This window comes from Crocuta crocuta, unplaced genomic scaffold (genome assembly GCF_008692635.1).
Source record: "Crocuta crocuta isolate KB4526 unplaced genomic scaffold, BGI_CrCroc_1.0 scaffold646, whole genome shotgun sequence".
Lineage (NCBI taxonomy): Eukaryota > Metazoa > Chordata > Mammalia > Carnivora > Hyaenidae > Crocuta > Crocuta crocuta.
This window is the reverse complement of record NW_027530851.1, coordinates 1,312,567-1,340,411: the sequence shown is the minus strand read 5'-3', so window position 1 is coordinate 1,340,411 and position 27,845 is coordinate 1,312,567. Positions and strand designations below refer to the sequence as shown.

Genomic DNA, 27,845 nt, shown 5'->3' with positions numbered 1-27,845 from the left:
CTAGAGCTCTGAAGTGGGTGGTCTTGGCTCCTAGACATTTAGGGTGGGAGGAGGAGTTGACGGTGCCTGAGGCATTGAGGAGCTAGTTATGCAGGCTGATCCCCAGGTGGGGCGGAAACAGACGGAGGGGGAAGGGAGGGCAGAAGAGGCAAGGTGCTAGCAGAAGGCAGAGAAAGAGAATTCCCAGTTTAAAATCTTGTCAGCTCAGACAGAGGAGCAGACTCCAGGTTTTTTGTTTTGTTTTGTTTTCCACTAGTGGAATTAGGCAGCTCATGTCAGTCCAGAGAAGGAATTTCCCAGAATCAAAGGGAGTTTGGGCAGCTGCTTGGGAATATTCCTTAAAGTCCCCGTTCTAAGGTAGACTAATCAGAGACAGTTGGCTCTTATCATAGTCATTGACCTAGGAAATGNGTGCCCAGCACCTTAGAGTTGTGGTTTTGTTACTTATTCCTTACTAGGGAAACTCTGGGAGATGATCGGTTCCCTTTCTGCTTCCTAGAGGCAGGACTACCAAAGTGAACCTGGGTTCTTACCAGTCTGACAGGCGGCACTCCCTGAGCTGGCTCCTGAGCTTCATGGGTTCCATTGTGCTCACATGGGGTCCTCGCCCAGGTGCATCAGAAGGAGTTAGTGTCCTATGGATCAAGTGGTCTGCTAGTGCCAGGTGAGGTCGCTTCTCCTGGTGCTCTGAGGTTCTTATCCTGGTGGCAAAGAGGTGGAAACACACTATCTCTGATTCTGGACTGTCCCCACGAAATGTAGTAGGAGTCTCTCACAGATAGTCATGACACGGAGGCTTTTCTTTGCAGGGAGCAACCTTACCCATGCTGACACAGGCTCAGAAGGTTTGTACCAGAAAAACTGAGCCCCGAATACCTCATGGTGTAGGCGTTTATGCATTTTCTACTTCTTTGTCTCCCATATATGGGTAACATATAAACATACAGTCTGACTGGGTGGTCTCATGTTACAGGGTCATGGGGGATGTCACATATGCACATATCCAGTTTGCCTTACTTTATATTGAGGTCTTTTGTCACTGCATTCCTTAGGGAGAGGACTCTACCACAAGCTGAAGTCCAATGTTCAACCAATTGAGCCACCCAGGAGCCCCCAGAATGGATACTCTTGAGGAAGAATTTCATGAAATTGGAAACCAGATGATGAAACTCTTTCAGTGATGAAAAAAGACAGAGAAAGGAAATGTCAAAATAAAAGCTAAGAAATATGGAGAGTGCTAATATCCACAGGAAAATGGGACCAAGGGAATATTTTGAGACATTTTGATAAAAATGTACATTCCCCAGAATTTTAAAAATTATAAAAAACAATGCAAGGTGGAAAAGAGGAGGGGAAAAAAGTGACACTCACACTTAGATCTATAATAATAAATTTAAGAATATAAAAATATCATGATACACTCTGAGAACTTGCAGAGAAATATCAAGTCACATGTAATAATCATACATCTTAGATATTTCACCAGTAACTGCATGCAAAGGAACAATGGAGCAGTGTTTCCATAACACTGAAGGAAAACCCTTAGATCCTAGGATTTTATAGCTAATCAAACTGTCAATTAAATTTCCAGACATAACTAAATATTTTTTTCCTGAAATATAAGGCCTTCAAAATTTTGCACAAAGACCAGCATTGAGTGAGTTTTGGATCAAGTGTTTTGAACAAGAGAAAAGATAAACGCAGGAGATGTTGCAAGAGATCTATGAAGTTCAAGAGATCAGATGAATAAAATTAATCAAACACCTTGGTAAAATTTCTTAGAAAATTTGCCTTGGAAAAATGTCAAAGATAAATGATGAAAGTATGTATGTGTATAACGTATACTGTAAATATACAATTGTACATATGCACATTTTTATATACCATATATTTATGTATAAACATGACTTAAAAATATATATTCAAAATGAAAACGGTAGAGAATATCAACATGATGGAGGCTGGAGGGGTTGGAGAATGAGTTTATATATGATTGAGAGGGAGGCTATATTTTTAAAGCAGAGAGAAGTCTAAAATTTTGGTGACATGTGACAAAAATGAAATAAAAAATGAAAATGATAAAAATAGAGAAACAAAAGTGCTTCTGTATCTATAATATCAGATAAGATCATCTCTATAGCATAAATTATTATTAAGATAGGAGACAGTCATTATATTTATATTCAATTAAACTGGAAAACTGATAAAAGAGATAAATTCATAGAAAAAAACCGGAACTTACTTAAGATGAAGTATATTTTGTGATATAAAAAGTATATAAACATAAGAAACAGATTGTAAAGGCAGGTTTTTGCAAACATTTTAAGAAGCATATAATTCTGACTTTATTTGAGCTCTATCCTGGAATAATGGAATAAGTAGAAATACAGCCAGTTAGAGCTGGTGCTTTCCAATACAGTAACTACTGACCATATGTGACTATTTAGAATCAAACAAAATTCAAATTCATTTCCCTTGTTACACCGATCACATTTTTAACTTTTTATTTATTTTTTTAAAATATTGCTTTTCTTTTTTTTTTTTAATCTGAGAGAAAGAGCAAGCAAGTGGGAAAGAGGGGTAGAGGGACAGAGAGAGAATCCCAAGCAGTCTTCCTGCTCCGCGGGGCCCAATTCCATGACTCTGGGATCATGAGTCAGATGCACAACTGACTCAGCCACCCAGATGTATTCTTAAATTGTTAGCCCAATTCCATGACCCTGGGATTATGAGTCAGATCTCAGCTGACTGAGCACCAGTCACATTTTTAAATTGTTAGCTCAGCAACTACCTTTGATTACTGGCTATCACACAGGACATCACAGATAATGGAACTCTTCCATCATGACAGAAAGTTCTATTGGGCAATGCTGTTTTAGAGACCAGAGCCCTAATAACAAAAACAGAAAAAGCTATCATGAGAAAGTAAAATAAAAAACCCATTTTACATATGACTATAGATGCAAATATCCTAAAGAAAACATTATCACATTGAGTCAAATAGGAGTTAAAAACAGATAAAACACAACTCAGGTGTAACTAGAAAATGCAAGAATTAATATTGGAAAAATTCACACCTGCAATTTATCATACTAATAGATTAAATGACATGCAGTTATCCAAAGAAAGGCACAAATAAGATATGATAAAATTCAACACCTATTCATGATTAAAAGAAAAATTCAAACTGAGAAACTGAGAATATAAAGGAACTATTTTTCACACTGATAAAATGTATCTATCAAAGTTTAAACACTATCATCTTCTAACCATGTTAGAGAAATTGGTGCCGGATTTGTCTTCCCTTTGTAAACAACTGAGAAATAAAACAAAATAAACAGCACACATGGTTTGGGACACAGCACCAGGAAACTGCTATCCCTGAGAAAAGCAGAATATACAGGAAGAGCTCTCAAGGTGCCCAGACTTCCCTGACCACAGGGTAGATAAGGGGAACCCAAGCAGAGCATGGCAATCATTGAGTGCAGCAGGTGGAAACCAGTTTAGGGAGGCCAGGCAGCTGGCACTTGCACCAGAGAGTATCCGAGAGGATTTCAGAAATCTGCATACAGTCTCCTGGAGTCTAGGCCCTGATGCAACCTAGGCAAGCATAAGATAAAGAGACATCAAAAGGCTGAGCAATAACAGCTCCAGGCAGCTGAAGCTTAACAGTACCTAAGAAGAAAGGGCACTGGACTTGGCATTCATGCAGAAAATATGGAAGACATTCTTCCTCATTAAAAAAAAAAAAAAAACTTTTAAAGTATAAGTGACTGTTTAAAGCAAAAATTATACTTAGCTGTAGATGTGTTTTATAACCCATGTAGAAATAAAATGTACGACCAGAGTAATATGAAGTCTTTGTGAGGGTGGACCTCTCCAGCCAGGATCCCAGTCTCGCCATGGCTAGGTGAGAAGGAGGCACAGACCCAACCCATGACCTGAAGTTTGGGGCATGCTGGAACTTGCAGGGTCATTTCTTTCCCTAGCTCCATACATGACCAGAAGTCTCTACTGCCCTGCATATCATGTGTGGAGCAGGTGCGGGGTGGGGGAAGTTGGTACGAGAGAGGTCAATGCTTCTCAGCAGGTGGCAAGCCCTAGACAGTCCTCTGGTTGTGTCCAACTGAGGAAGTTCTGATTACTGTGAAGATGTGGATAAATTCACCAAGCTGAACTGTCCAGTATATCTCAGTATTTTCATGCCTTAAAAATTAAAAAGTCATTTATCTCTGTGCAGTACAAAGAGGTCTTCAAATTCAACTGTACCTCAAATTACTACTCATTATACTATTTATTCTCAGGATAAAGATAAGCGATGGACAATGAACATGGAGAGATTTGTAGAAGTGCATGTAGCAATATAATAAAAGGCCTACAGGGCTTTCTGCAGCTGTTCCTCAAAAGCATTGGCTACTAAACATGAAAAGGACATCTGTGTGTCTAGCAGAGAAAACCGCTCAAAGCAGAATGCAGACCCTCTCAGGAGCTTGCTTTGATTCATGTGTTTTTGAAGAACTGTTCAGACTAGAAGGAGAAAGAGACTCAACATTTCCACAACAAGAAGTCAGATTTGGTATTTTAACAGAGAAATACAGAATTCCTAGGCCATATCTTCCAGGTCTTTTAATGAATAATCATGGCTCTGTTTTTACACTTGGGACATTTAGTGAGCTGGATGAAAGAACAAACAGAAGTTCTTAGCCGTGAGGTACACGTGGTTATGCTGCTGCTGAGGTCTTTTTCAGTACACTCAGCACTGAAGGAACACACGTCCTTTTCAAGCGCCATTGAAATATTCCCTGAGATAGACCATATGGTCATCAAAAAAAAAAATCAAGTGTTGATCTATAAAAGTACTTAAAATATGTAATATACATTCTTTACAATAACTCATTCCAGAGACAATAGAACTAAATTAAAGATCAATTTAAAAAGATACCTAGAGGGGTGCCTGGGTGGCTCAGTTGGCTAAGCGTCTTACTTCAGCTCAGGTCATGATCTCATGGCTTGTGGGTTTGAGCCCCCGCATTGAGCTCTGTGCTGACAGCTAGCTCAGAGCCTGGAGCCTGCTTCTGATTCTGTGTGTGTGTCTCTCTCTGACCCTTCCCTGCTCATGCTGCCTCTCTCTCTCTCTCTCTCAGAAATAAAACATTAAAAAAAGAAATTTAAAAAATAAAAAATAAAATAAATAAAAAGATACCTGAAATATCCTCCCAAATATTAAAAAATTTAAAACATGCTTTTAAATAGTTAAAGAAGCAAGCATAATGTAAATTAGAAAGGATTTGTATTCAATGAAAATAAGCACAACACATCAAGATTTGTGAGGTGCAGCTAAAGCAATGCTTAAAAGGAAGAATATACACTTAAATAAAAATTTCTAAAAGTTTTTATTTAAAAATTTAAACATTTAAAAGTTAGGGCACCTAGATGGCTCAGTCAGTTAAGCATCTGACTTTTGATTTCAGCTCAGGTCATGATCTCACAGTTCGGTTTGTGAGATTATGGACTTGCACTATCACAGGAAGGAGAATGTCAAAACTATCAAGGAAAATATTCTTGTTTCTACTGGAGTATTTAATTCTGAGTTTTGATTCTGTTAACATAATAAATAATTCTAAGAATGAATTGGTGTTTTGTTTTAATAAAAATGGCTTTGTGATTATATTTTTCATGGTTTTATACTCTTATTCATTTAGTCTGTGTCTTCTCATCTAAGTTTCCCAATGACTGTGCAGAAGCAGAGAATGGTTTTATTATTCCTGTTTTGAAGAAAAACTTTAGAATTAGAGTGTCCAAGTTCACACTGCTAGTGCAAGGTTGAAATGAGGATACATGTCTTCTGGCTTTAATTTTCTGGTGATTACTTTCTTTTCTTTAAATTTTTAAAAGATATTTGTATTTATTTTTGAAAGAGAAAGAAAGATAGAACATGAGGGTGGGAAGGGGCAAAGAGAGAGGGAGATACAAAATCTGAAGCAGGCTTAAGGCTCTGAGCTATGAGCACAGAGCCAAACACAGGGCTTGAACTTGTGAACCATGAGATCATGACCTGAACTGAAGTCAGAAACTTAACCAACCAAGCTACCCTGGCCCCTGGTCTACTTTCAATCAGCATTACAGACAAAGAATGCCTTGACATTAATAAAATGCTGAGTTGTTTAAACACAATCTCTTTCCTAAAAAAGTTACTTTTTATAATATTATTTGCATCATTATTTTGTGGCATGATATAGCATAGCCTACAAAATCCTTGGCTTTGACCTCACGCACACCTGGGATCAAGCTTTTCCATCTGCATCCTGAGTGACTTTGGGTCAGTGCCTTGATCCTGATCAGCCTCAGTGTCCATAGTGTGAATTAGGATGTTAGTACTCATCTCATATTGATCTTTTGGAGTTTGAATTACTGCATGTATGCATGTGCCTCAAACACAAATAAAGATGGAGTTGCTTTAGTGTTTGTGTTTTGGAGTTAAGTGCAAATTTTCTATTAAATAGTCTTATCCAAATTTTCTATGCTATTACACAAATTTCAAACAACTTGAAACAGTAATAATTAGTGGATTTAGGAGTATGTAACACTATTTCTACAATACAGTTAAGGAAGGAAAATGAGGAAGAGAGATACCAAAAGACAGTGTCAGTTCAGATTAGGTTCTCCAGGTAGCAACAAATCCTGCCAAAAAACTTGTAGAAAATAAAATTTCATTTCTCTTTTAACAACAGGAGTCCAGAAGTCGGTAGTCTAGAGCTCCATGAATGTTAGAAACCTAGGTTCTTCTGTGTTATTGTTCTGCCACCCTTCTTGCTACTTCACAATCTAAGAGGGTTTGTCAGCTTCAAGTTAATCCAGCCAGCAGAAGGAAGAAGGAACAAATAAGAAAAGTCAAACTGTCATTTAAGTAGGTTTCCTGAAAGTTGCAACATCACATTTTGGTTTTCTATCAGCTGGACAGAACTTAGTCACATGGCAGACCTTGCTGTAAGTGAGACANAAAAAAAAAAAAAAAAAAAAATCATTCCTCCATTTCCCAATAAAAGTCTTGCCACGATCTCAATCTGCAGTTTTGGAGCAATGGCTTTCCTTCTCCCTTGGGCCTGGGTACTAGCTTGTTTCTTTTCTGTTTCTTTAGCAGGGTCTGATTTCTCAGATCTGTATCCCCCTCTGTGGGTGCAGAGTGCTGGTCAGTTCAGTGACTACAGGGTAGAAAATGGAAAGTACATTATTGATCCCTGGGTATACTCTGAGAGAATGGGGATGTATAAAATCCTAGTGAATAAGACAGCCAGTTATTTTGAAAATCTTGTAGCAGACAATGAACAAAATATTTTATGGGGATTACCTCTCCAGAATGGCTGGCAATTTAGAACAGGTAAGAATGACTCTTGTTTTCATCCTAATGATCTACCAATATATCCATAAAGTAATTGGGAAATAAGATTCTGTATATACCATACCATGGTTTTGAAATTTGGTTCTTTTCTTTTTTCTCTTTCCCCCTCATAACCATATTTCTCTATTTCTTCTCCTTCATAAATCCTTCTTTTATGTGTTTTTTGTTTTGACTAGAAACCACAGTGGGGCATAAGACATAGCTGCCAAATAAAAAAAAAGACTTCATATAAAATATATTGACTATTCTACAAGTATTTATTGAACTCCTGCTAGGTGTCACATACCATTCTAAGCACTTAGATGAGCAAAACAGCCAAAAGGATATACATTAAAAACAGGAGGTGATGTCAAAATAGCTTGAATTTTTTTGAAGTTCCAGGTGTGGTTACCTAAACATGAAGAAAGGGCAGATAGACAAGAAGAGGCATCTTGTTCATTAGCATGTTTCTCTGCAAATTATTGATTCCTCTTGAAAATACATTCTGGTGTTTAAATAGGAGATACGTTGTGGGCCAAGGGTTCATAAATTTACAAGATACTTTTGTCCAGGCTGACTGAAGAAGCTCATGAAGGAGAGGGGTGTCTCCTGCCTCCTCCATCCTGATAACAGCACCAATAAAGAAATTTGTTCTATTCCGATGGAAAACAAAATACAGGGACATTATGGTTTATCTTAGGTCTGAGCAGTGGTCACATTCAGGAGCCATGAGGTTGGCAAATCATCCATCTTTGTCAGAGAATGTCCTGAGACCCAAGGCTACTCCTATTTATTTGGCTTTCCTTGGGGTTAAAACAACCCTGGCCCAGGAGACATCAGTAACATAAAGCCTGCTATGGGAGGCATACCAGCGTCAGAGTAGAGAGATGGAGCCTAAACAGGCTGTTAGTTTAATGCCCTTTTTACTCTTTCGTTCCATTCACACATCAGGATCAAGCCTGACTAAACTCATCCAGGGATGAGCTTATAAGTGTCCAGTATTTGCTAAGAGCAGTGGGGAGGTGGGGTGTGAATAAATACTTTCAGACAGACAATTTCCAACACAATTGAAACAGGAAAGATAGCAGAAATTAAATGGAAAACAATGACCAACAACTCTTGGATAAAAGTTAAAAGTTCAAAACAAGGGGCAAAGTGGAGTCAGCTGGAGTAATCAGGAAAAAAATGAGTTTAAACTGAGACTTGAAATCTGGATGAAATTTTACTGTGGAAATAGAAATGAAATCTACTAGGAAATAAAAGAAGGAGCTAAAGCAGTGCCAGGCTTGGCTGGATATTGAAAACAACTGCCCAGTTAAAAAATAACAATATTTAGGTGCACCAAGGAGTATTCTATTCTAATTTAATAGTAGTGGGAATTAGGCCAAAGGACAGAACCTGGAAACATCATGGTATAGGCACATGCGATTCAGTGCAGTGTGTGTGTGTGTGTGTGTGTGTGTGTGTGTGTAAGAAAAGGACAGCAAAAGGAAAGGAGAGAGAGATTGAGCAGGAGAGACTTTTTGAAGATTGATGAAAGAGGAAAAGACCAAATTAAAGCAAAAATATTTATTGATATTCATGAATTAATGTTAGTGTATAATAAATAATCCCTGCACCCTCTCTCTTCTAGGAAGATTAGCTGATCCCAGCCGAAGGAAAGACTGTGGCTATGAATCGGGAGATCTTTTGTGTATCTCTGTGGACAGTTGGTGGGCTGGTAGGTTGATTTAAATGGCAAAATAGGTAATAACCTTCCCCCAAGGAAAGTATTCAACCCAAAATCTTGGGACAGAGACAAAAGAATACTATTCCTTTGTAAGAAGGAATCTATTTCATCATGCACCTTGTGGCCCTTAGGCCACATTCTAGAATTTGACAGCTACAATGTCAATAATTATTCCTTAAGGCATGTTCACCTTTAATAGATGGACTGCAAGGATCTGCAAAGACCCACAGCCCTTGAAAGCCCAGCCCTGGCAAGTGAGGTGAGAGGTCCCATGAGTGAGGGGGAGTCCCCAATGAGAAATGAGGGAACAAGGAAATAGGGCTTCTTCTTATTTTGCTCAAACCAAACATTTATGGTTTAACGTTTAAACCATAAACATGTCAGAGAGATCTACTACAAATGATCTCATCACATCAGTAATCTAAGACTTCAGACAGATATTTAATACTAAAATAATTACAAGATACTTTCTAACTTTAATTCTATTTTATGTTTTAATAATAAAACTAATTTATACAGTTTCTTAGAGATATTTTCCAATGCTAGAAACAAGGATATATTGTTTCACTTTCTTAGAGTGACACACATCACATACACCTTTATGCATTTTTCTAATACGGCACTGACTTGGTCTTTACAAAGACCCACAAATAGCCGTGGCCCCAGCGCTAGAATGCAGGCGTCTTTATTGATTTAGTAGTTTGGAGTATCAGCTGCTCAACTGAGGCATAGTACTGCATTCATAAACGTGTGTCTATGATAAAAAATGTTCCACCTCACCAGTGAGAATCAGTATAAGCTTTATAGCCATCTAAAGTATAATGTTTAAACATCTGCTGGAGTAGGTTATGTTTAGAGAGAAATTTTAAAAAACCCTTTCATTCATTGTCAATTTAATTACCCAAAGATCCATTGTCAACACTTACGCAAAATGTTTGCTTTAAAGACCTAATGTAGACCAAAGACTTTGTGATACCATGGTTACACATTAAACTTGGCTAAATACAAAGCACAAAATGTTACCACTATAACTACATTAAAATGTTTATAAATTATATTTTATGATAAAACCTCAGTTAGAGGTGCATCATTCTGTGCACAAGTAGATAACTTTCTTCCTTTTTTTACTTAATGATTTGAAAAAAAAGAATATTGGATAGCATAAATATTAAATGTTAAAATTAATTTTATTAAAAGAATTAAAGACAACTGCCTGAGCATATATTTATTTATGATTGTAGGATTATTAACACAAGCGTATTTAATTTATGTAGATGATCCTTAGGGAGATTTTCAATTAATATTATTATTATATTCTTTGCTAGTGATTAACTCTTATGTTTCTGGATCTGTGAGTTTTTGCTTATTCGTTTATAGATTACTTGAAAATATTCTCTATCACATTTGTTAGTGCTTGTGGTAATAAAAAAGTACTTTGCTCTTTCAGATATGAATTACTTTCTGTGTGCATTACCCTTCCTTGCTGCGGTTGACTCTGGCATATTGGGGATATCATCAGACAATGTCATGCTTTTGCCACCGCCCAAGGATCAGACAAAGTTTTGTCTTAATGTTTCTGGTTGTCAGTCATCCTTTCCTGAAATAATGAGCAAGTGGAATGCCTTTTACCAGGTTGCTGTTTTAAATTTTATAATTTATTTTCTTAGGAGGTGGTAAGAGAATGTCCTTTTTTGTACAGTGTTTTTCATCTAGGTTTTTTGTGTGCATTATATAATATTCTCCTAGGTATGAAAAATGTAAATTGTTATGCAAATTGTATTATAATATTGCAACAGGGCACTACATGGCATTAATATCCTCCAAACCAACACAGTATTAATACAAAGTCTATCCACTCATTTCAAGTAAATTATACACAGATGTGAGAGCACAACAGCTATCTTACTGAATGAAAAGGTAGTTCTGGTTAACTATGTCAACCAAGGATTAACTAGTGGGAGAAATACAATTATGAAGTTGGTTTTTAGAGCTGTCAATTAACTTATTTCAACTGAATTAACAGGTGATCATATATTGGTAGAACTAAATACTTATGTGGCAATCAAAACCAAATATTCAATGAACAAAATACAAACCAGCTAGGCATAGTCATAGGATTAGATTCACAATGAAAAGATAGATTTATGAGTTCTATAGATTATTAGTTCACCATTTTAGACATGATTGAATTAAATATTCTAATAAAAATTTCCACCTTTTCTTAATCTTAAAATTTTGTAGTAATTTCTACTCTGATGGCAGAAAAACAAATGACAATCCAAAACCAAAATCCTTTTGACCAGTATAAAATACTGAATCTTAGGAAAATTGTTGCAGTTCATTTATTATAGATGCATTCAATATTATTACTTATAATAGATATTTATTATGGACTATTAGTCACTGAAAACTCTTAAAAACAAAATTCTCTCACGTAGAATATTTTGAAATTATAAATGGGAGTAAGATAAAATTGTAGGGAGAGGAACTATTATATTTTCCTATATATGAAAAAGTTTCTCCTCTGCCACAGCATTTACAGTCTCCTTCTAGTAGCTTTGAAGACCTGTTGAAGTACTTGTGGGCTGCACATGTCTCAACCCTGGAGAATGCTGGTAAATTATTTGAAGATAGGTAAGAATTGATCCCAAATCATTTCTATTTAATATGGTAAATGATTTTGAACTTATTTATTCCTTTTTATTCTTCTAAAGTGGTTGTTAATCTTCTTATTAAACAATATTAGCCATTGGGTTCTTTAATGATGAGGTTTAAATATTTTAGAATGATTAGACTTTAAAAATGTTTTATTAAGAAAGGGGCAAATTTTTGAGGAAAAAAATCTTGCACTAATCAACCAATAACTAATGAAACAGCTAGCCAATTAAACAAATAAACATACAACCAATTTCTCTGTATAAAAAAAGGAAAGAAATTATCTTCATTATTTTGACCACAGACACATAATATGGTAGGTATATAATTAGGGAAAAAGATCAACTACCATCAGGGTTAGCATACAATATAGCTGAAAAGATTATCAAGCCACTGCACATGCACATCAAGAGGTTATTATATACCTAGATGTGAAGGTGGAAGAATGATTTGTGAATGACACTGTATTAGTCAGGGTTCTCCAGAGAAACAGCCCCAGGGGCGCCTGGGTGGCTCAGTCGGTTGAGCGTCCAACTTTGCCTCAGGTCATGATCTCGCGGTCCGTGGGTTCAAGCCCCAATCAGGCTCTGTACTGACAGCTCAGAGCCTGGAGCCTGTTTCGGATTCTGTGTCTCCCTCTCCCTCTGCGCCTTCCCAGCTCGTACTCTGTCTCTCTCTGTCTCAAAAATAAATAAATACGTTAAAAAAATTAAAAAAAAAGAAACAGCCCCAGTAGGAGATAGATAATAGATGATAGGTAGATAGATAAATAGAGAGATGATAGAGAGATATAGACAGACAGATACACCTATTATAAGGAATTTGTTCATGAAATTATGGAGGCTAGGAAATCCATCATATACAGAGCTGATGCCCAGTTTGAGTTTAAAGGTTGACAGTGCTATAGAACCAGAAAGAGCCTATGTTCCACTTTGAAGGCCATTAGCCAGAATTCTCTTTTACTCTAGGGTAGGTCAACTTTTTGTTCTATTCATGCCTTCAGCTGATTAGATGAGGCCTATTCACATTATGAAAGGCAATATGTTTTACTTAGTCAACTGATTTCAAAATGGAAGTTTCAAAAAAACTCTCACAGAAACACCGCAAGGTGGACATTATCTGGGGGTGAAATCAACCACTTTGAGAGAGATAGGGGGTAGAAATCGGGGTATGGGTAAAAGACAGGAACAAAAAAAATCAAGGCCCTTGGTATTGTATAAGTAGATTGGTAAATCCAGGCAGGATGTGTGAGGACGTCTTATTTCATAATTGTCTCTCCCACTGACTCCGTCATTCAGTAAGGTAAATTAATCAAATTAATCACCCACTAGCAGATTTCCTCCTTTACTTATTGGTGTGGCTTCAAGAACTAGGTATTAAATTGGGCAATGGAGTTTTCTCCCTTGGCATTATCTGTGATAGGATTTGAGGCTGCAGCCCCCACAACTGTTGTAAATCAACTGCTCTTTCTATTCTGATGACAGGAAATACGAATGAGATTATCAGACAAGGATTTGGGGCTGGGATTGCAAACCTCAAAATTGGACTGATAGAAAGTCATCTTTCTAGGTTAATTTTTTAATTTACAGAAGTCTCAGGTTCATATGCCAGGATAAGTCAGCATAGAATGCAACTTTGTGCCTAAGAAACATAAGAGGACTCTAGTTAAAATTCAAGGAGATCGTAGAAATTTTTTTCTTATAGGTAAATTTCTTGTCTCTTGTGGTTTTAGACATTTTAACTTATTGTATTTATTCCTGTTTATGTAATTGAACTACTTTTGAAAGAATATCATATTTTTAACAGGCCAACTTTATTTAAAAGCTGCTCCAAGATCACAGAGCATATGAATTTTTTTGGTGAATAATTTTAAATAGTTATAGGACTATTTTGGTCACAAGAATATTACCTAAAATTTTTTTGATAGTATCAGAAGCACTTTCCTCATTAATTATAATAAGAAAATTGTTTTCATTAACTCTTTTTAGAACTCTGAAATTCTATCCTTCTTACTTGACCTTCTATTTAGATATCAACAAATGACTCTCTTAAATGAGTTTTTTTTAAAGCTACTATTTCTCAAGTACAATAAGTAAAAGAAATTTCCCTAAGTATCTTAATGTAACATCTCACTTCAAAATAGCCCCTTTTTCTAGATCATAAGTATGTGGTTGAGCTGTTTAGTAGCTTGCTTAAAATCTTACAGCTAGTGAATGGCAGGGCTAGTATTTAAATTTCCTGTGACTCCATAGCTCATCCTCTTACATGCAAACTCCACTGCTTGCAATGTATGTGGCTTACAAACTAGTTTTACAAGGTCAGTAACTACCAAGGTGCTTCTTCCCCTTTGAAAAGATATTAAAAGCTATTAAACAACAACAAAAAAATATGATCCCACCTTTTCAATGTATAATAAAACAGAAATAAAATATAATATTCACTTCTTTTATGAAGAATCTTTAAATCCTGGGGAGAGGTGAGTCACATGGAGGATCACCTAAGTGAACAAAATATCATTCATGCCTCTTCTCCCCTCCTCTCAAGTAGGTTAGAAGGCAAGTGGGTTTGATCAGCACCTCCCTATCCTAGGAGTTAGTGCAGTAGATAGACAGTCCTTAGAGTCTTCCTGCAGCTGCTGCTATGGCTACTTCAGGAATTCTTCAGCCATCCTCTCTCCTTCCCTCCCTCCCTCCCTCCTTTTCCTCCCTTCCTTCCTCCCTTCCTCCTTCCTTCCTTCCTTCCTTCCTTCCTTCCTTCCTTCCTTCCTTCCTTCCCTCCTTCCTTCTTCTTTATTTGATATATTGAATTCAGCTGTTCTCTCTTATTTTTTGTTTTGGATTATTTTTAATTTGTATATCATCCACTTTTATATGTCATTGATTTAAAGAGTCAGTTGGTTTTACAAGGTTTTGCCATCTCTCCCACCAAAAATACATACACAAATAAAAGGGTTGTATCTAAGGGAGAATACCACCTTAACCACCGGTTACTTTGGTATTTAGCACTATAGTTCTAAAAATAAAAAGTTCTAAAACACTTCCTGATTTGAATATTTAGGTATCAGCCTTTATTCATGACCATAGAAAATTACCACCTCGTTCCCCTTACCCTCACTCCACACAAATTCTTCCTACTTCTCACTTTCTCTGTATAATTGTTTAATGATTTGGGTTAGGTCAGTGTTCAATGCTTACATTATTTTAACTATTAACTACTATTCACAATCACATGTACTTAACTGATAGTATTTCTTTTTCCTCATTATCTTATTCCCTTTAGAGTTGATTCTTTTTCTATTGTACCCAACACTAATTACTTCAAATTGGCACACCAAGAAAGTTTCTTCTCAAGATGCCCAAAAGCATCCAGAATTATATCAATTTCTTCTTCTTGAAGAGGTTTCTTTCAGAGCTGTTGACTTGCTCTACTCTGCCCAGGTGGTCAGATATGATTCTTAGGTCTCTAATAACTTTGTACTGGATTCTCTTTATCACTTTTTTGTGTGTGTTGAATCACCCATTTCCAGTATTCCACATCTCTTTCCTGGATTACTTTGTTTGTTAGGACTTATATACCAGTCAATTCAGAACTGGTGCATGAGACGTAATTTGTATTCTTAAAATATTGTTATTCTATCATGATTTTTTACTTAGGCTTTGGACAATTACAGAAATCTAAGCTGGTAATACTGAAGATATTTGAAAGCATATCTTCATTAAATTTTAGCCTCATTTTTACTGTTGAAAGTCTACAATTTACTAGGTATGTTGCCTTGTATTTCATTTAGTTTTTTTCCACAAGAATGCAGCACAGTTGTAAGTACTAAACCTCAGTGTCATACAGCAGTGTTTAGTCTTTACATGTCTGAGATTCAGCTGGGAAGGTCTGCTGATCTTTTCTGGGCTCACATCATATTATGAGATTTTGATCAGCATCACAGGGTTGAATGGAGAAGCTCAGCTATCTTGTTCTCCAGCAGGCAAACTTGAGTGTTTCCCGTAGTGATGGCAGAATGTCAAGAGAGAGAAACCAAATTGTGAAAACATATTTCAAGCTTATACTGTATCAAGTTGATTAATATCTTATTGGCCAAATCAAATCATATGGTTGAGCTGGAGTCAGAGACCTCTTTCCTTCCTACCTCCTCCCAATGTAGCAGAGAAGGGGCACAACATATGTGTTGTGGAAACAGAGTATTAGAAAATAGTTTAATGAGACAGTAGCTTTCAAATACATGAATGAAATGGTGCTTTGGAAATACAGAGGAGGAGGAAACTTTGTGAAGGAGGTAACATCTAAGATGTGATTTGAAAAAGAATGTAGGTGAAGACAGGTGTAGACAGCAAAGCAAGAAGTAGACAAGGGGAATGATTCTGTTAAAAAAAAAAAAAAAAAAAAAAAAACCCTGCAAGTTGTTCAGTATACTTAGACAGCTGTTGAGGACAGGAGCCATGAATTATATAGTTATAAAACTATTTACTACACCCTTACCTTTTCTACTGTAATGATATGTTCCCCAAATAAGTGAGAAAGTTTGGCTTCCTAGAATATTTTTTCTGTAGGAAAAAAATCCCACCTATTTAGAAGATCAGTCATCACCTTCTCTACGATGCCCAATGTTTCAAGGGCCTCCTCATTTCAGGAAATCAATAGTGTTACAAAAGACATCTCAGTCTAGCAAAAATTTTACTTTGGAACTTTTGATTTTTATCTGCACATTTCTAAAGAGTATTACTTAGTCATGATATAATATCTATCTATCTGATCATTATATGATATTCAATTATAAGTATAAGGTGTTTGGTTAAAAGACATAAAAAGTCAAAATAAAATATAAGCAATTGATGAAATCATCCTTCACCAGTTCAAATTTTTAATTACCTATATTTATATCGTCAAAGGTAGGGGCTCAAGGCATCACATTCTAAATGAGAGAGAGAGAGAGAGAGAACAAGCAGGAGAGGGACAGAGAGAGACAGAGACAGAATCTGAAACAGGCTCCAGGCTCTGAGTTGTCAGCACAGAGTCTGATGTGGGGCTTGATCTCATGAGCCATGAGGTCATGACCAGAGCTGAAGGCGGACACTTAACTAATTGAGCCACCCAGGCACCCCAAACCATCACATTCTAAAACTAAGAACTATATTACTAATTTGTTGGCAGAAGATGATCTTTAGCCAAATTATGAAAAAAGCCCAAATGTGCATTGACTGATGAATGGATAAATAAGGTGTGGCATGCATAATATATATACACACACATACATACATACAATGGAATATTATTCAGTCATAAAAAAGAATGAAGTCTTGCCATTTGCAAAGATGTGGATGGAGCTACAGCATATTTTACTAAGCAAAATAAGTCAGCCCAAGAAAGACGAACAGCATATGATTTCACTCATATGTGGAATTTAAGAAACAAAACAGATGAGCATAGGAGAAGGGGGAAAAAAAAGAGAGGGAAGCAAACCATAAGAGACTCAAGTACGAAGAACAAACTGAGGTTTGCTGGAGAGGAGGTGGGCGGGGGCTGGGCTAAATGGATGATGGGTATTAAGAAGGGCACTTGTGATGAGCACTGGGTGTTATATATAAGTGATGAACCACTAAATTCTACTCCTGAAACAAATATTACACTAAATATTAACTAATCAGAATTTAAATAAAAACTTAAAAACAGAAAAAAATAATGGGGATGAAATTAGTGGACTAATTATAATTGTACATGTTTCCACTTGTCTCTTAGGTTGGAGTATTATTCTAAACCAGAAGCAAATTTTGGAAGAAATTGGTGTGTGGCTGTGAAATATTTAGCTGCATCTCTCTTTCCTACAACTCTGATTAGAACAAATGAATTCCAGAAGGGGCTGCCACCACGAGTGCTTGTTAATGGAGATAGAGCCCCCTTCATCAGCGACTTTACTGACTTTCAGAACACTGTCCTGCTTGTTCTAAATCTTCTTTCCAGAATGAATAACTCTTCAGGTAAGGGTCTTATAAACAAAAACTTGAAGAAAACTCATATTTTCATTGAATAAAGGAAGATACAATGATTTTATCAGATATAAAGATCGTTATAACACATACTCTTAAAGAAAGTCATGATTACCTGTGGGTATCCATTCCATACTTTTTCATCCTTCCAATCACGCACTATCTTTTCTTATGCATCTTTATTGACTCATAAGGCCACCAGGCTACTTCAAGTCTACTTTTCATCTACAAACCCAGACATATTCCTTTGCTGCTGTTGTGTTAGTATTCCTTTTTTAAAAACCTTATATAATGGTCTTTTTTATTTTTATTTTTTTAATGTTTATATATTTCTGAGAGAGAGAAAGAGCATGAGCAGGGGAGGGGCAGAGAGAGAGGGAGACACAGAATCTGAAGCAGCCTCTAGGCTCTGCACAGAGCCGAATGCAGGGATTTAACTCACAAGCTGTGAGATCATGACCTGAGCCGAAGTCAGACACTTAAGCAACTTAACCACCCAGATGTCCCTGGTTTTTTTTTTCTCTAAGATTATTTGAAGTTTATTTATTTACTTTTGAGAGAGACGGAGAGACAGAGAGAGACAGATCCAGCACTGTAGAAACTGGATCTTTCCTCTTAAGATGTACAAGATGACGCACTGAGTGGAGAGTTGGTAATTATTTCATTTAAAGCTTGAAAGTACAATACTACAAGATTTTATTATTATAAGATTCAGTTTTACTGAAATTTGGCTTTGGATAGATCAGGCAGTTTTTAATTACTTCCACAAAAAAGACAGTGGGAGTTTAAATGTTGAAAACTACTGTTGAAAAATTGGTGACACTTGATAGTATAATTGCGTGGATGTCGTATAATGAGGCATTTACTATCATCTAATCGTCATTCTCATGGAAACCACTCTCAATGTTCCCAATGACATTCAGAATTCAATCACAGTATCAAAGGCCTTGAAGTGTTCAAATAAGCAGAGAATGGGGAAAGCAGATGATTTGAAAACAAAGCATTAGTGAAAAACCAATTCAACAATGAGCATTTTTAATTTATCTTCAATAGAAATATATGCATACACTTGCAACAAAGTTTCAAAGTGTCATTTAGCTACTTTTTAGCCTCCAAAAGTGTTTCCCACAAGAACCCTTAGCTAAATTCATTAATATTTTTTAAGTTTATTTATTTATTCATTCTGAGAGAGACAGAGTGTGGTGCACATAGGTGCGCTTGCACATGCACATGAGTCAGGGAGGGGCAGAGTCATGTTAATATAATTTAAAATACTTTAAAAATCTTATCAAGTTTCAAGATTCAAGCCTGAGGCCAGCCACCCCTTTTGCTGCCCCGAACGTAACCAAGAAGGTTGTTACTCTCTACTCTTCTGCTGCAGTGATCGCTACTTCCTCCTTTCTTCGAATGAGGACAATTGTTGGCGGAAGTTTGATGTATAAAGAAGTCGGAGGAAATTAGTTTGGGCATCTCTGAAGTTTCAGTGCAGGTGGTGACATAGGAGGCTCCTGAACTTACCTCCTTTCATTCATACACCAAATCTACAGCTACATACAGAACAATTCATTCTGAAAGAAATCCTGAATCTAGTGAAATGACTCTTACTCTTTGAAAAAATGAGAGAAAAATCCACAGTGAAGCAAGAAAGAGAGGCTGAGACACTATCTTGCCATGAACCCCAGCCTTGGTGAGGTGACACACAACCGGGAGGGATCTCACAACTCCCAGCTTCTCCTTAAGGAGTGCTGAGTTTGGAATCCCACATCTGACACATCAGCTTCTAAGACTTCCATGTGAGAGAAATGGGTGCCCAGAACATCTAGCTTTGGAAGCCAACAGGGCTTGCATCCACAAGATCCAGAAGCCTATAGCCAACTAGGAGACAGCTTTTAAAGGGCTTGTGCAGACTCGCTGAGGCAAATTCCCAAGGATCCAAAGCTGAGGCAGCAAACTGAAATATACCTAATATTTTCATGAAACAGGCTGTTTGTTTATTTTAATAGCTATGGACTGAGGAGAAGTCTTCCAATTTAATACTACAATACTCTCGAGAAAGCGAGGACATAGTAGGTGCAATGTTTGCACTCTCTCTCTGTCTCACTTCAGGGCGGAGTTATCTCCTGGAAAGGAACTTGTGCACACATATGGTGCCATGTTTTTTTTCAGTTGTCCCCCAGAGAATACCCCTTGATTGTGGGGCTCTGATGTCCCATAGAGCTTAAATTCATGGGTTCCGTAGGACTGTAACAAACAAAAGTTGCTACATTAGGATCCAGGTTAAAATCATCTGGCATCTAGACTGAGGTCTGCCTCTTTGGTACACTGACAGGTCTTGGCACACCTTCAACTACTGGGGCCGTTAAAAACAAAGAAACCTGCTTGGACAATCAGAAAAGATTGAAAGACAACAAAGAGCAAGGGCAGCATTGAATGATAAGATTTATCTTTGAAAAAGAGGCTACTTTTTCAAAACTGGGAGAGACGGCTATTTTATCTAACCCATAGAAACCAACACAGAGAGGCCAGGAAAATGAAGACACAGAAGAATATGTTCCAAACAAAAGAACAACATAAAAGCTCAGAATGAAACTTTAATAAAATGGAGATAAGTGATTTTCCTGATGCAGAGTTCAGAATAATGGTAATAAGGATGCTCCCTGGTGTCAGGAAAAGAATTCATTAGCAAAGTAAAAATTCCAACAAGGAAATATAAAATATAAGAATGTACCAAACTGACATCACTGACCTGGAAAATATAACAACAGAGCTGAAAAATTAATAGAGGCGTTCAACTGCAGTCTGGATGAAGTGGAAGACAGGATTAGGAACTTGAGTACAAAGCAGTGGATTTTATCCAATGAGAAGAGCCGAAAGAAAGAAGAATGAAAAATGATGAAGACAGCTTAAAGACACTTATAGCACAATATCAAGTGGACCAATCTTTGTGTTACAAGGTCTGAGAAATAGAAGAGAGAGAGAAAGGGCAGAAAACTTATCTGCATAGCCAAAGCAATCTTGAGAAAGAAGAACAAAAGTGGAGGCATCTCACTTACAGATTTCAAGATATATTACAAAGCTATAGTTAGCGAAACCAGAAAAGTACAGGTATAAAAACAGACATATAGATCAATGGAACATAATGGAGAGCCCAGAAATAAACCCACACATATATGATCAGTTAAATTACAACAAAGGAGCCAAGAATATGTGATAAGGAAAGGACATTCTCTTAAATAAATGGCTGAGAGAATTGGACAGCTACCTGCAAAAGAATGAAGTTGGGCAATTATCTTACACCATATGCAAATGAATGAAAGACTTGTAAGTGAGACCTGGAACTATAATCCCTTAGGAGGAAACAGGGAATAAGCTCCTTGGCATTGGTCTCAGTGATGATTTTTTGGATTTGACACCAAAAGCAAAGGAAATAAACAACAAAATACCAGTGGGATTATATCTAATAAAAAGGAAGCAAAGGAAATCATCAAAAAAAAGAAAAAAAGGAAAGAGAAAACCTATGAACTGAGAGAAATTATCCGTAAATTCTATATCTGATAAGAGATTAATATCCAAAAATATAAACAATCTGATTTTTAAAAATGGGCAGATCTGAATAGACATTTTTCCAAAGAAGACAAGCAGATGGCCATCAGGTGCATGAAAATGTGCTCAACATCACTAATAATCAGGGAAATGCACAGATCAGGGAAAACCACAATCCATTATCATTTTATGCCTGTTAGAATGGCTGTTATTAAAAAGACAGAAGTAATAGGGGTTAATAAGAATGTGGAGGGGTGCCTGGGTGGCTCAGTCGGTTAAGAGTCTGACTATGGTTCAAGTCATGATCTCATGGTTCATGGCTTTGAGCCCTGCATTGGGCTCTGTGCTGACAGCTCATCTCAGAGCCTGGTGCCTGCTTCAGATTCTGTCTCTCTCTCTTGGCCCCTCACCTGCTCACACTCTGTCTCTGTCTCTCAAAAATGAAAAACATTAAAAATTTTAATAATATTTTAAAAAGAACATGGAGTAAAGTGAAACTTCATGCACCATGGGTGGGAAAGTAGATTGGTATAGCCGCTATGAAAAATAGTATGAAGTTTTCTCAAAAAAGTAAAAATAGAACTGCCAGTAATGATCCAGGAATTTTACTTTTGAGTATTTATCTGAAGGAAATTAGATCACTATCTCAGATAGATATATGCAGTCCCACATTCACTGCAGTATTATGTATAATGACAAAGACATAGAAACAATTTAAGTGTCCAACAATAGAAGAATGGGTGAAGAATATGTGATGTATACATACATCATGTGTGTCGATATATATAAAATGGAATATTATCAGCCATAAAAGAATAAAATCCTCTCATTTGCAACAACATGGATGAACCTTGAGGGTACTATGCTAAGTGAAATAATTCTGAGAAAGAAAAATACTATCTCACTTTTACATGAAATTTATAAAAAACCAAATTCATAGATACAGAAAAGAGATTAGAGGTTGCCAGAGACAGGAGAAAGAGGGTGAGTAAACTGGGCAAAGATGATCAAGAATTACAAACGTCCAGATATAAGCAAGTCATGGAAATGAAATATACAGAATGGTGACTGTAGTTAACAATATTGTACATTTGGAAGTAGCTATGGGAGTAGATCCTGAAAGTTCTCATCACAAGAGAAAAAATTGTAACTATATGTGGTGATGGATATTAACTAAACTTATTGTGGTAGTTATGTGTGTATATATACATATGTATATATATATATGCACTCATATATATGTGGGGCTGCATATATCTTTTTGAGATAGTGATCTCTCTCTCTCCCTCTCTCTCTCTCTCTCTATATATATATATACACATATATATATAATTATGTTGTACACCCAAAACTAATACAATGTTATATGTCAATTATAGCTCAATTAAAAAACACTTACTAAACTTCTAATCTGATAATCTATTGCATTAAATTGAAAGTACACAACGGGTACAATGTAAAGTTAAGAGGTTAACGTGTGGAAGGGAATTCATATGTATTAAACACCTACCATGTGCCTGAATTGTGTCAGGTGCTTTTTTTTTTTCACCATCATATATAAATGTCACTACAATACTTTCATAAAAATATCATTGCCAAGGCTGGCGTTGACCACTGACATTTGGTCCTGATGAGACCGTGTTGCCACGGACCTGCTCCTGCTCTCAGCCCCGGGCCCAGAGTAAAACAGTGGAACACACATGAATGTTGGAGTTGCCCACAGTGAGGTGGGTCCAAGTACCTGTATAATAAGCAGCCAGGGCATGTGGCCGACATAAACACTGGGAGCTGGCTGGCTCCATATTGTCTTCCTCAGTATTCTCTTCTTCAGTGTTTCTGTTGCCTTCACCTTAACAAATATTATACACACTCTGGGGATGTTTGGGGCTTTTTGGATGCAGTAAAAAGAGTGCCTTTTGAAACTCCTGGCAAAGGTGAAGCAAGGCTCCTAGTTCATTGGGAACAACTGGGATGTGGAGTGCAATTTCCATCTTCACAGAAGTTTTGCACAGTTTTTCCAATAATTCTGTATTACCTGGCATGTCTCTATACAAAGTTTGACCCAACTTACTTCATCCTAACCATAGTTTCTCTCCTGAGTTGTGAATTCCAAGAATGCTGAAGTTACATGGTGTTTGGATCTTCAGAATTAATGAGTATTGAAATGTTTTGAATTGAACAGAATTTCTTGTACCGAGTTTTCTGTAAGGAATGAATGGTTAGTAAATTGCACTGTTTCTGTGATAATGTGAAATGAGAGGTATTTTCATTGTAGGGCCAGTTGTTGTTCCCTCATGTGTTGTTATAAAGTGCAGATTTGTACTAGAAGATGCCTCTGTTGAGTGCAGCTGGAATCCTTTTGAAGAGAAGCTTTATAGACAGGCCGGGCAGGCCCAGCTTATAAATTAAATGCTTATACAGTGAGGGTGTAGTAGATAAATTCAAGGAAATGGATATTTAGAGAAACTAAGACCAGTTTAGTTTATAATGAATGGGATTATATTAGGAGAAGAAAATTTCCAATCACTTACACATGATCAGTTTAAGTAGACTTATACATAAACCAGAATCATCCCTTTACAAGTTTATTATAGATTGATTTTATTACCATACATATAAGAGGAAATATATTCTTTGGTTTTATGCAATCCCTACATTTGTTGGTTTTGTTGGCTCAACATTGTATTGATGGATGAGGTCATTTTTACATTAATTAAGTTATTGAGTTCATGAAGATCACCTTATGACTGGTGTTAGCTGACACCAGGCATCTTATGAACAGCCTCCAAATCAGCCTTCTAATTTTGGAATAAAGTGGATTTTGCTGCCTTTCCAGACACAAGGTTGCTAAGCCAGTTATGAAAATAATTTATTTCACTCAGTTAAAGTATATGGTAATTTAGAGACCTCTGCTTATTTGATCAATTGAATTGTTAAAGTCTGACATTTTTTAGAAAAGGAAATAAAATAAACAAGTATGTAGTGGACCTGTGGTCTGGCAGAAAGCACTTCTCCAGAAACAGCACCAAAGTAAATAGTGGAGTCTTTTACAGCAGGGCCCCAGTAAAAAAAGTTCCCTCCTGCTCTCAACCCCTGTATTTTTCCCATTAATATTTGCCTTTCCCTACATGGGTCTTGGTGTAGATAAGCCAAACTGGTAACTAGTTCCAAAGCAGCAATCATATTGAATTCTTCACTTAGAAAATTCTTCACTTCTCATATTCACTGGCATTGACTCCAATAAATAACTACATATTATTTTTAGAAGTAAACATGTCAAAAAAACAAATTCTGATTTGAGATGAAACTGGAAAACCTAATAACATTTGGAAACAAAACACTGAAGAGAGTTATAGACCAACTTAAAAATTAGTTTCTTTCACTAAGCTGACTTTTGGAGGTAATGATCATTGTTTTGTATTTCAGAAGTATTGAGTTTAGAAATCATTTGTATAATAATGCCTTTGTATGTTTGTCTTTTCCCATGCATTTTTAAATAACCAGAATCTATGCTTTACTAAAATTTTTCTTTGGTGTAAAAAAACTTTAATGCCAACATTTTACCAATAAAGAAACAGAAGTTTTATAAGTTTATTTAATTCACTAGCTGGTAAATGAGACAGTAGATTTGCATTATGGCATATTATTTTAAAGCCTGTGCTCTTTCTCCTTAACACATCATCCTCCTTTATACTGAAACTTATGCTCTAGATAAGTCTGAAATCTAGCATCAGTCCTTTGCTTTTTTGTTGGGTGTGTTGACTGACTCAAACATTAATCAAATCTGAAGATTTCAAAGGAGCCCAATCTTCTCACTAGTTTAACTAGAAAGAAAAGAAAAGCACTATCCTTGGGTCTTGAGACTTTATAGAAAGATTATATAGGTTTATAATAGGTTAGCTCTAGCCAGCTGAGAAATGAACCAAATGCTCTCACTCACCAATCAGGTAACATGCTCTATCTCCATGGAAATGGGAAAAAGATGTTTATGAGAATAGCTCTTCATGGAAATTAAGCATTATCCTCCCTCCCATCCCCAAAGAGTATAGGAAGAAAATGCCTGGGACCAAGCATTCTGGACACTTTCAAACTACTACCTCTTGCATGTTAGCAGATCTAATTTGAAATATTTCTTCTCTTCAAAAACCGTTTTCAAAATGGGAACTTATTTTTTTCTATTTAAAAAAAGCATTTTAATTGCTGTTGCTATTAGTAATTTGTTTTAAAGTGTATATAATATATTCAAACTTAAAAAGTCTAAGTGCATCAACACATTAAATAAAAATAAAAGTCATCTTCTCACCACTTCATTTATATCTTTTGGCCCTGTGCCCAATTTTCAAAAGTGGTGCAAATTTATATAATTTGTTTATATATAAAACAATGTGAATAAATAAAACCTGTGTAGTTTGCACAGATGAAATCATACTGCTTTGCCCTATACTTTTTTTTTTAGTTTATTTATTTTTAAGAGAGAAAGAGAGTGTGAGAGGGGCAGAGAGAGGGAAACAGATTGAAACTCAAGGAAGCTCCTCACTGTTTGAGCAGAGCCCCATGAGGGGCTCGAACTCAAGAGCCCTGAGATTATTACCTGAGCCAAAATCAAGGGTCAGATGCTTAACTGAATGAGCCACCCGGGTGCCTCTGCACTGTACTTTTTTTACTAGAAAGTTTTCTTGAAGCTCTTTTGATATCAGGTCATATTGATCCAACTCATTCTGTTTAAAGGATATGTAATGTTTCATTTAATAAATTAATAACACGAGCCATTATTTTCTGTTATAAGCTATTGGCAATAATGCAACAATGCCATTGTATGTATATTTTTCTTGGTATAATTTATGATTTTACCAATAAATTTGTAGACAGAAAATGAACTAAGATCAATGAGTCATATATTACTGAGTGGCACTTAAAATAATTTTCAGCAGTTACATTTTGACATAAAACTGAACTATATTTCTTGTTTTCTCTAACCCTTTATCTTATAGCAATTTCTATAACTCATGTTAGCTTATATAGAAAATGCTACTTCACTGTTGTGAAGTTCAACTCTTTGAACATGTTTGTGTACTTAGTTTTCTGATTATTTGTATTTCTTATTGATTTTTATATGAAGAGTTGGTTAATGAATTATAAATTTTAAAACTTCATGTGTGTAATTGTCATGTAATGAGAAAATAATTTTTATATGCAAAGTACATAGAATTTTCTTTAAAATGAATATTTCAATATTTGTGTATAAATTTAAATTTACATGTAATAACTTTATATGTTTTCCAGGTTTATTATCATTGACTAGATGGAAACTTTTAATGAAGACACAGGATGTAAGAAAGCAAGTTCTAGAGCTTTTTGAAATAATGCTTGAAATCTTTAATCCAACATTTCTGGGTATTCCCAATGTTTAATTAATCAACTAATAATTAGCAATTCTAATTTGTTGAGAAACAGTAATTTCAAAATTTTAATATGATCATAACCATATAGTTTTCTTATTTCTGATTTATTTGATTTGTGCTCATTTGTTAGAATTTTATCCATGAATTCCAACTTTAAATTTAAATTAATACTATGATGATTATACTCAATTTACCCAAGGGATACAGAAATGTTGAGGCATAGGAGCACATGTACCCCAATGTTCATAGCAGCACTCTCCACAATAGCTAAAACATGGAAAGAGCCTAAGTGTCCATCAAAAGACGAATGGATCAAGAAGATGTGGTTTATCTATACCATGGAATACTACATGGCAATGAGAAACAATGAAATCTGGCCATGTGTAGCAACATGGAGGGACCTTGAGGGTGTTATGCTGAGCGAAATAAGTCAGGCAGAGAAGGACAAATATCATATGTTTGCACGTATAGGAGGATTAGGAGGAACTTGACGGAGGAACAAGGGGGAGAAGAAGGGCGGAAATGGTGGGGGAAAGGGAGAGAAGCAAACCATGAGAGACTCTTGAATGCTGACAAAAACTGAGGACTGATGGATGTGGGGGGTGGGGGGGATGGGCATGGAGGAGGACACTTGTGGGGATGAGCACTGAGTGTTATGTGGAAACTAATTTGACAACAAACTATTAAAAAAAATACTATGATGATTATACTCAATTAATAATTCTTGATTTTTAAAGTAATCAATACTTAAAATATTTCGGATGTAAGGAAAATTATATTAAACTATCATAAATCACTGTGAAATCAATAAATAGACATTAAATTTCTATGGCTCTTTTGTTGTTATCATATGTAATCTAATTTCATGAAATTTAAAGCAATGTGTCTTGCTGATTTGTAACCAAAATCCAGAACATTTTAAAATTAAATACCGACAGTCAACTAAAATTTTTGAAACTCATTCAACAGAACTGGCAGATAGAATATATACCCAATTTGTCATTTTGTGTTTTTTCACTGACTACAATTTTATAGCAATTACACACTAACTTTCTCCTCCTTTGATCCTCACTTGATAATGAATGGTTAAAGGTCAAGTTTGTCAATGTTGCTCTGTTGTAGGAGAGAGACTACTCTGGTCA

The 27,845-nt window shown here is 36.1% G+C and overlaps 1 protein-coding gene and 1 pseudogene across 1 annotated transcript; both read left to right on the top strand.

The window, feature by feature from the left end:
- Positions 1-7,080: 7,080 nt before the first annotated feature.
- On the top strand, positions 7,081-26,712 carry CUNH6orf58 (chromosome unknown C6orf58 homolog). Its single transcript, XM_077769438.1, has 6 exons — positions 7,081-7,378; positions 9,012-9,098; positions 10,555-10,739; positions 11,641-11,741; positions 17,511-17,749; positions 26,585-26,712. The coding sequence occupies exons 1-6, from the start codon at positions 7,081-7,083 to the stop codon at positions 26,710-26,712; spliced, it is 1,038 nt and encodes a 345-aa protein (XP_077625564.1).
- On the top strand, positions 23,002-23,464 carry LOC144235847 (ORM1-like protein 1 pseudogene; annotated as a pseudogene).
- Positions 26,713-27,845: the final 1,133 nt, after the last annotated feature.